We start from the raw sequence: 9,908 nt of genomic DNA, 5'->3' as shown, positions 1-9,908 counted from the left end.
GGGGTGGGAAGGAAAGAAAAACCAAATGCAAATGAAAATTTAACTTAAGTGCATTTATTTTCCTCCTTCTCTCCATTGGTAATGATTAAGCAAGACCACATGTTATCCGGGAGTTTGGGGAGAGCAAGCAAATTGGTGCAGACTCCCTTAAGAGAGGAAGTCTGGCCCTTTAATTCAATTCTACTTCCTTATTTTTATTCAGGGTAATATTTCAGGATATGTACAAACACTGATATATAAACAAGGATATTCTCTGGAATAATAATCATATTAATAAAGAGTTAGAAACAAATTATGTTGAGCAATAGGAAATTATTAGAGGCTATTTATAGTATTAAATACTAAGCAGCCACAAAACAGTCTATTTTGGAGGACTAATCATGGAGCCTGAAATTCCCAGTCCACAATAATTAAAAAATAGTGGACAATAAAGTCTCATTTATAAAAATTACTTATGTGCACAGAGAAGATAAGGAATGAGACACACAGAGTTATTAATCGTGGGTATCTCTGGGTGGTAAGTTTAAGGCAATTTTCCTCTGTGCTTTTCTAGCATTTAAAATTTTTGTTCCATAGCCATTTGCTAAAATAGATCAAAACCCACTTCATCTTATGATTAATAATATATTGCTTTGCAGGATCCCACGTCCAGTTGGTCTGTAATGTCACTGGCCACCTCACTGACCTTGTCTACTGGAAGTGGAATGGGTCACCAATTTTACCTGATGATCCAATCTTGGTCGAAGACTTTGAATTGTGAGTGTGTCAATCGATGTTATGTTAAAGTCTGTGTCGTATTTTTATATATAACCTTGACAGTTTAATCTAATATTGAAGATTAGTTGGAAGTTGATTGTTCTTAATCCTTTGCTGCCCATTTTGAGTTTCGCTAAGTAAGCTAAACAGATTTGTACGATTTGTACTTTTAAGGTAAAAAAATACATGTCATTATGATGTAAACTCTGGACAACTTAGAAGCCTTTCTCTTAAATTCAGTTATACATGTTGCAACATTCCAAAGAAGCAAGTATCCTGAGTTACTCTTCCTATTTTTTTAAGTAGTTTAGAAAAGACTAAGTGGAGTCAAGAAGCAGACACTCTACTTCCAAGTCTCTATTGGCTTCCCATTATCCCTTCCATTATCATTGTCTTCGAAGCACTTTATCACCTGCCCCAGATGAGTGTTGTTTAATGAACAAACTATTCTTGTTTTATGCTTCTCTGTGCCCCATGGATACCAAAATGCTTAGCTTATATTTTTCCTTTTGGAAGCAGGTAATTTTAACTTGATGTCTTTGTTACTGAGTCTCACACGGGTATTGCCAGCAGTCTGCTGAGACAGTGGTTGGTGATTATTTCAGCTGCAGTTTATGTTACAAATAAAGAAATAAACCAGACATGCATCCTTATGTGTAGTTGGTACAATTTATTTACACAATTTTATTTATCCTCTCTCTTGAACAGGATGAACAGTCCTTCAGCCAATAGAAAAACTATACACATTATAACGCTTAATATTTCAAAAGTCAAAAGTCAATTTTATCTATATCCATTTACCTGTTTGGTCAACAGTAAATCTAATATATATTCAGCATACATACGATTAACCCTTCCAGGTAAACAACAGACTTATTTATTTGAAATGCGATCTTTTGTTGCTTCTGTTCTCATAAAAATCTAAGACCTTGAGTTTCCAATGCTGTTTTCCCCTGCCTGGAACTGTCTTCATCTTCTCTTCAGCTGAGCAACTTCTTCCTCTTTATTTCTCAGCTGAGCTATCTGTTCTTATAGGAAGCTTTTCTCATCTGACGTCTGCCCTTAATCTAGTTCTCTGCCAAAGCAGATGAGTTTAGTATGATTTCAGTGTATGTCTAAATACAAACAACATACAAAGGTAAACCAAATTTAAAAGATAACCTTTACAGTAGTTTCAAAAAAAATAATCAAATACTTAAGAATAAACATAGCAAAAGCTATTCAATCCTCTGTGAAACAATTTAAAAACATATCATTGAGATTGTTATCAGGGATCAGATAGATGTAGGGATATACAATGTTCATAGATTGAAAGACTCAATGTTATAATGATGTTATTTCTCCCAGAATGAATTTATAGATTAAAAATCATTCCAATCAAAATTTCAGCAGTATTTGCATAAGTTAAGTTAGTGTTTGTGTTATGGTGACAGATGGATTTAGTCTAAAAGTCATATGAAAGTGTAAATGACCAAGAATAATAAAGATGGGGGCTGGGGTTGTAGCTCAGTGATAGAGCACTTGCCTTAGCATGTGTGAGGCACTGAGTTCAATCATCAGCACCACATAAAATAAATAAATAAAATAAAGGTATTGTGTCCATCCACAAATAAAAAAATTGCTATATGCAGAGTTATGTTTTAGATTTAATTATTTTAAAAAAGAATAATAAAGATGGTCTTAAATACAAATGACAAATCTGGAGTATTTATACAACAGACATCATGATCTTGTATGAAGTTACATTAAGGAGGACTATAAATGTGAACTATCCATTGGGTCAGTTGGGACCTTAACCTGGAAAATGCTGTATCTTGATTTCTACTTTGTACCAAAATCAATCCCAGATGGATCAAAGATCTAACTTGGAAAAGTAAAACAATATAACTTTTAGATACTCTTTTAGAGGATTCTCTTATAACTTTAAGATTCTCTTTTCTGGGTTCCCACAATGAAGGCACTTTCTTCTTTTAGTTTTTAAATTTTGATTCTTCAGTGTTCTCCCCATTAGCTTCCCACTTCTTACCCCTCTCATTCCTCTTCTGTAATCATTGGATGAGTAATTAGAACAAGGCCAGGAGAATGTAGAAATGTGAAAAGACTCCATAAACCTCCTTTTTTTTTTTCCTCCCAGCTTTTGGCTTTTCCAAAACTGACTTTTGTATTTCAGGGACCTTTTATAGGCTGTTGAGTGATGCTCTTTGTAAAGCTATAAAGTACTCTATTCTATTTTTTTCTGTCATTGTATATTATGCTATTTACCTGGAAACTTAATAGAATGAACCTTAGTTTTAGGTAGTTGCCATGTCACATTTCTTTGCATAGTATTCATTTTTAGTGATAACAATGAATGAGTTAATACTATCCAAATACAAAGACAGTACCAAATATGTTTTGCTACAATGAAAATGTTTGATTTGTTATACCCAAATTTTTAATTCTTTTTGGTTCTAATACTTTTTTCCCCTCCTCTTTTCTACTGTAGTGCCTGATTTCCAGAAGCTCTTGATTGGAATATTTGTTACATTAACAATTATAATTACATGCTCTGTTTTCATCTATAAAATCTTCAAGGTTGATATTGTGCTTTGGTACAGGGATTCCTGCTCTGGTTTTCTTCCCCCCAAAGGTATAATTTTTGCATTCTTTGAAGTATTTTCTCATTGAAGAGGGCATAGTTAGGAGAGGTAGAAGATGACTAATAGGAATTTTACTGAAGGTTCAAAATGATATGTGGTAGCATGTACAAGAATAGTAGTTATTCTTATGGATATTTCTTGTTTCACAACTGACTAGGCTGAATGCCTTATTACTTTAGTTATTCCTTTAGCATTTATATGATGGGATAAGTAGGTATTTAGAACATCTGTCAATAAATTCAGGCAATGACATGCTTTATGCTGTGTAGGAACATACATCACTTCAAAATTCACTTCGAAAAGAAAGAAATGACTAGATTTTCACAAATCAGAGAGACTTGCAAAAAATACTACAATAATATATATAACATATAAAATACTACAAATATATATATATANATATATATATATATAAAATTAAGAATAGATAGAATTCTGGGATGAGACATTTGGGGAAGAATATAAAAACAAGGAGCTGTGAATATTTCTATACCAAATGTACAAAAATTGGCCAATAAATGCAATATAAGAACAGTTTTGTAGTAAAGCACAATGAATAGGAAACTCCTAAGAGATGAATACTTAAAAAAGTATTGGTTCTAAATGCACTACATTTCTTCATTTTTCCTTTAGCCTCAGATGGAAAGATCTACGATGCATATATCCTCTATCCAAAGACCTTTGGGGAAGGGTCCACCTCGAACTCAGATATTTTTGTGTTTAAAGTATTGCCTGAGGTCTTGGAAAAACAGTTGGGATATAAACTGTTTATTTATGGAAGGGATGATTATGTTGGAGAAGGTATGTATATAATGCAAAAGAATAAAAGGTTGACTGTTGTGAAACTAGTTGCTAAATCTGGGACCTATCTTTGTAGAGGTCTCAACCCAGGTGTACATATATTACAATTTTAAGAATCTCTTCAGACATGTATGATGGTGATTTTCACATTTATTAAATGTATTCAATTCTCCCAGAGTTTATTAGATCAATAATTAATTGATTTTTATTGTTTTGGAAAACACATTGACTCATTAGACCTCGTAATTAATTTTACAACGGACATAATAATATAGGAGTGGTGTAGATCAAATGATTTAACAAGAAACTTTTAAAATTTTGACTTAAAGTTTTCTGAGTTCTAAGTGAATATCCAAGTTTTGTAGGCCAGTTTATAAGTGAGTATATAAAATGGGAAAGACTTCTAATCTTAAGTAAGGCAAGAAAAAAAAAACTTTAGGAGCTATAGGGACGGAGTGGGAAGAAACTTGTAAGGTTTTGCTTCCAGAGAAAATGATTATAAATAGTAATCTGACTGTCTGTACTGTGCTTCATGTTTTTTAGATGCTATTGAGGTCACTAATGAAAACATCAAGAAAAGCAGAAGACTTATCATCATTTTGGTGACAGACATGTCAGACTTCAGCTGGCTGGGCCATTCATCTGAAGAGCAAATAGTGATATATAATGCTCTCATCCAGGAGGGGATTAAAGTTGTCCTGCTTGAGCTGGAAAAAATCCAAGACTATGAGAAAATGCCAGAATCCATTAAATTCATTAAGCAGAAACATGGGGCTATCTGCTGGTCAGGGGACTTCAGAGAGGGACCTCAGTCTCTAAAGACCAGGTTCTGGAAACAGGTCCGGTACCATATGCCAGCCCAGCGGCGATCTCCTTCATCCAAACACCGGTTATTGTCCATGGCCCATGAGTCAGACTCTAAGGAGAAGCATCAAAGGGAGGTTCACCTGCCTCTCGGGTAGCATGGAGAAGCTTGGCCGAGAATCTTTTGGGTGCATGCAGTCTTAGGGTGTTGAGCCTCCTGCTGACCTAAATCTCTGAGGTCACCTGGAATCACACAGTTAAGGGAGCAGGACTTGGTGACAATGGCAGGCCAGGGCAACTCAGATTAGAGGGCTTGGGAAAGCCTTTATAAAGACCCTCTCTGAATGTTGAACTTCTGAGAAAAAGGCACTGAGACAGTGAGTTGGAAGAAGAAAAAAGAAAAAAACATGAAAGGAATGTTCACCATCTATAGACAATTTTATTAAGTTATCCACAGACTGATGGTGGGGCTTTGGCCATCTCTGGGGATGCTGCAGGATCACTGGCCCCGGGGAGAGTCTCTTCTGGGCAGCACTGCAGATGAAGTGTGCCTGACACCTCACAGAGGAAGGTAGATGTCTTCTTGGAGAACTTTCCATGGCTTGCATTTTCCATACACATCCACAATGAGTTGTCACTTTCCAAAGACCAGATTGCATTTTATAGACCTTGAGAAGTATCATTAAAATGAAAAAGGGGGTTCTCCAGGATTCCAAGGCTGTGAAACCCCCTTAGCTTTCTTTAGAAGACAAAGACTTGTAAAAGCAACAGAAGCAGAAATTGACCCACCTCTTCCACCACTCTTTATTCTTTCCTCCTTGGAATGACTGACCTGAACTTCCACATTCGTCTTCACTTTACTTGGCTCATTGCTTCTTTGGAAAGACAGCTGTGCTTGTCACCCCACCCCGAGTCTCCCAGCCTGTTTTCAAAGCCATCCCCTCACCGTCCTGTGATGTGAGTCCCAGGTTAGCCTCCTGGGCCTCTGCACCTGCTCCGGCGCCTCCATGTTTGCTGAACTTTCTCCTTCCCTTACCGGAAATCCTTCTTGCATTTTCTCCAGATGACCAGCTCTCCAAAGTCAGAGTTGACTTCAGCACTCTGGTTCCTGGGAGCCTTCCCCTAAGACATTGTCACCCTTACAACTCTGTCTGTCCCTCCAGTCAGTTAGCTAGTGCTGCCTGTTGCTGGTCCCCTTACAAAGTGGCTCCCCTCGCCGGAATCTGTGCTGAGGAGAGACCATATGTCTCTCTCTGTCCCTTGCTACCTTCCATAAGCAATTTGCACATGTGAAATACATTTGTATAGTGCTTTATTTTTTTAAAAAAATGTTTTTGGGTAATTATACCTAATTTTTGCAATTATTCTAATTTTATGTAGCGAGAAAATGACTCTTTTTAAAATTACTCTCTTAATTCTATTGGATCTGGAAGTTGAACCTGTATTTTCCTGGCTTCTAGTCCAATGTTCGAATGCTTGCTTTCAAGTCATTAACTGTTCACCCATCACGGATTGCTTTACAGGAGACTACTGAGTCCAGGAGTGTGTTTTTACATTACAAACAAATTTGATAATTTTCAGGGTTGGAATTTATAAAAATTATGTTTAGGTTTTTATGCACAATATTTTTATTTCCATATGTTCTTTCCTTAAAGGTCAGCATTTCTCAGCCAATTAAAAATGAAAGCAAAGAATGTTTGTTTGTTTTTTTTGGTACAGAAAAAATGTTTCAAAATTTGCTCAGAGGTCTTACGATAATTAGAGCAACTCTGGAAAATCACAAAGCCAAGTTCACGTGACACACACGTGGTTTTCAAAGTTGAATGAACAAGGGCAGGTCTTCTTTTTTTCATATTTTTTGACTACCTAATTATTATGGGTGAAGACAAACGCTTATTTGGAAGGATATTTTTCCCCTGAAGCAGTCAGAACTAGACAAAACCAAACAGAGTTTAATATTTTTGACTCTTCCTTTTCTACCTGTATTCTCCTGGGTCTGATCCATAGCACTGAATAATAGTGCTGCCTTGGGAACTGATATTTTAAAAGAATTGGGCTCTGTTTCTTTGGCTGCACACAGAGAGCAGGATGTCTCATGAGGTAGAGAGGTGTCATGACTCCCAAGGTCTGCTAGATACTTTAGAAGTTCTGCTGATGATTTTTATCTGTCATCTAGCATATATCGTGCCAAGAAAGCAAGCCAGTTCTGAAACTTAGAATTAGCTAAGGGGTGAGGGTGGGGACAAAATTGGCCATAAAGCAGAGTGTGAGGGTGGAGACAGCCAAGAATTACAAGTAGCTTAGTACTTAGAATTTAGACAGGAACAAGAATCTCAGACAGGAACGCACAGTGTCAGTCCCCAACTCTCCCGGGAGGATCCCAGAGGATGAAGCCACATTCCTGATCCCTGTGACCTGCCCTTGGATTGTTGTCTTCTCTACCAAACACTTTTTAAAGCTCTTCTTTTCATGCTTTCCCCATTAGTTAAATCTTACTGCACTTTTCAGTGGTTTGTTTTTAAGTCAGTCTAAGTGCTGAAGAAAAGTCTGTAAATGCAACAAAATATTTAATTACCAGTGGTTAAAACTGATTTAGCAGAATCCATATTTTCCCTCCCCTTTCTTTTTGATTTCACTTGCAATGAAAGCCAAGGTATTGAGCCATTTTTAATGACATTTTTGATAAATTATGTTTGTGCTGGTTAATGAAGGGTTTTATTTTATGTAAATTGTTTGTATAATTCTGCAGCAGATGCCAAGTATTTTTATATCTTAAAACACCAAGTTTATGTATAGTGTGCATCATTGATCAATAGACTGTACTTGTTTTCCAATAAAATTGTTAAACTTTGTACTGAATATTATTGAAAATCTGTTTCTCTGCCTGCCCTTTCCACAGCATACCTGCACACTCCCAGACCTGATGTAGAGTGAGCACGCCTTCTTCAGAGAGACCTTCTGGGGGTGGTGGGCCGTGAGAAGGGGGATGGAGTTCAGAGGTCGCTGGCCGTACATTGAGCCCTGACCTCTGCTGCATTGTGTAGCCTCACTTGTACCCAGTTTGCTTACTTCTAAAGTAGATTAAAATATGAGTCTTATTATTAATTATTAAACTTTTGCTTATCCAAAAATTGATAATGGCAACATCTGTATGAACTTTTTAACATTTTACACAAGGTCTCTATTTATATTCTGTGACACAGGAGTTGGACAAAATTGGCTAGCTAGGAGTCCAAAATGCTTGTGCTGAAGCTTATAAACTCTGATGATTAGAGCTCATTCCCATCTGGTCAGTACCTCCCCGTTCTTAAACTTCCCTGCACTTCCAAGGAGCAGGTGGTTCTGTCAGTACCTGGGGAGAAATGGAAGGTGCCAGGTGGACCTAGAGTCTAGGACTCCACTGGAAATGCTACCTCCATCTACCTGGTGTGAAGCCTTAGATAAACTATTTGAACCCTGTTTCTTTGCCTATAAAATGGTTACAATTCCTAATTCATAGAGTTGCATAAGGATTGAAAGATTAAGTGGATTACAAGAGGCACAGTGCCTAGCATAAAGTAGGACCTTAGGAAATGGTGGCTTTTCTTAGTAGCTATTCTATGAACTAACTTGGTTCTCTTGAGTCCTATTAAAAAGGATTTATAAACAAGATGTGGCAATGGACCCTAAGAGGTACTAAAAATAAGGACAAAGGACACATTGAATTATTTTGCAATGCTGAGATCTGGAGCCCTGCCCAGACCACAGCCCCAAATGCGAAAGGATATTTAGTGGTCTAAATAAAGACAGATTTAACATACTTCTGAGTGATGTTTCAATAAATCCCTCAATAAAAATCAACAATGCAGAAACTTATAAAAGTTTAGGAAGCAGATATCTGGTAAGTTTGCCTATCCTGAATTTCTCACCAATATAATTCAGAGAGCTTTCCATCATTTTTTGTTCTTTAACCAGTTAATGTTTTTTAGCAAATTTTTAGGAAAAAACTAACAATCATTTAAAGAGTCATATTTCCCCCTTTCTTTATCAGATAATTTTTTTTTTGTGAGTAAATGGAAAATAGCTTTTGGTGGTGGTGGTGGGGGGGGGTGAGGCGCTAGGGGAAATCTTCCAGAATTCATTCATTCTTTTTTTAAAAAAATTATTACTTTAATGTTAAATTATTTTATGATATCAACACAGTGCATAATCATTATAGATAAATTATAAAATAATAACAATAGTGAAAATGTCCATAACCCCATTCACTGACACATCCATAGCTAATTCGATGGTGCTCACCTTTCCAGATGTATTTTTTTATATTAAAATTTAAAATTTTTTTCTAATCAGTTAAACATGACAGCAGAATGCATTTTGTTTCGTTGCACACAAATGGAGCATCGCTCTTCATTTCTCTGGTTGTACATGATGTAGAATCACACCATTTGTGCAATCATACATGTACCCAGGGTAATGATGTCCATCTCATTCCATCATTACCTACCCCTATGCCCCCTCCCCACTGCCCCTCCATTTCCACAATCCAAAGTTCCTCCATTCTTCCCACGCCCCTCCCCACCATTATGGATCAGCATCCACTTATCAGAGAGAACATTCGGCCTTTGGGGTTTTGGGATTGGCTTACTCCACTTAGCAGGATGTTCTCCAACTCTATCCATTTACCTGCAAAAGCTATAATTTTGTTCTCTTTCTGAATTATTTCTTGAAAGGAATCCCATCTGATGAAAGAGACATGAATTATAAATTCCCGAATTGTCTCACTTTTGAAACTAGGGCAAAGCACCTAATTGTGTAACACGGAGTGTGGATGTCAGGTGGGTTCTTTGTCTCAGGAATTTGAAGAATGAAATCCAGGGACACAAGGGTGAGAGCAAAGTAAAAGGATTTATCAGAGGGAGGGAGGGA

At 36.7% G+C, this 9,908-nt stretch overlaps 1 protein-coding gene across 19 annotated transcripts in view; it reads left to right on the top strand.

Annotated features, from left to right (window-relative positions):
* Il1r1 (interleukin 1 receptor type 1) overlaps positions 1-7,859 on the top strand; it is a 74,645-nt gene extending 66,786 nt beyond the window's left edge. For all 19 annotated transcript variants that reach the window (XM_048810488.1, XM_048810487.1, XM_015504964.2 and 16 more), the window contains 5 exons: positions 639-756; positions 1,465-1,616; positions 3,242-3,385; positions 4,029-4,196; positions 4,740-7,859. In XM_048810488.1, coding sequence (XP_048666445.1) covers positions 639-756; positions 1,465-1,616; positions 3,242-3,385; positions 4,029-4,196; positions 4,740-5,158 — 1,001 coding nt within the window. In that variant the 3' untranslated portion in view covers positions 5,159-7,859. The remainder of the gene's footprint in view (positions 1-638; positions 757-1,464; positions 1,617-3,241; positions 3,386-4,028; positions 4,197-4,739) is intronic.
* The last annotated feature ends 2,049 nt before the right edge of the window (positions 7,860-9,908 follow it).

This window comes from Marmota marmota, unplaced genomic scaffold, assembly GCF_001458135.2.
Source record: "Marmota marmota marmota unplaced genomic scaffold, marMar, whole genome shotgun sequence".
Taxonomy (NCBI): Eukaryota; Metazoa; Chordata; class Mammalia; order Rodentia; family Sciuridae; genus Marmota; species Marmota marmota.
The sequence above is the reverse complement of the archived record's forward strand: the minus strand, read 5'-3'. Positions and strand labels throughout refer to the sequence as shown.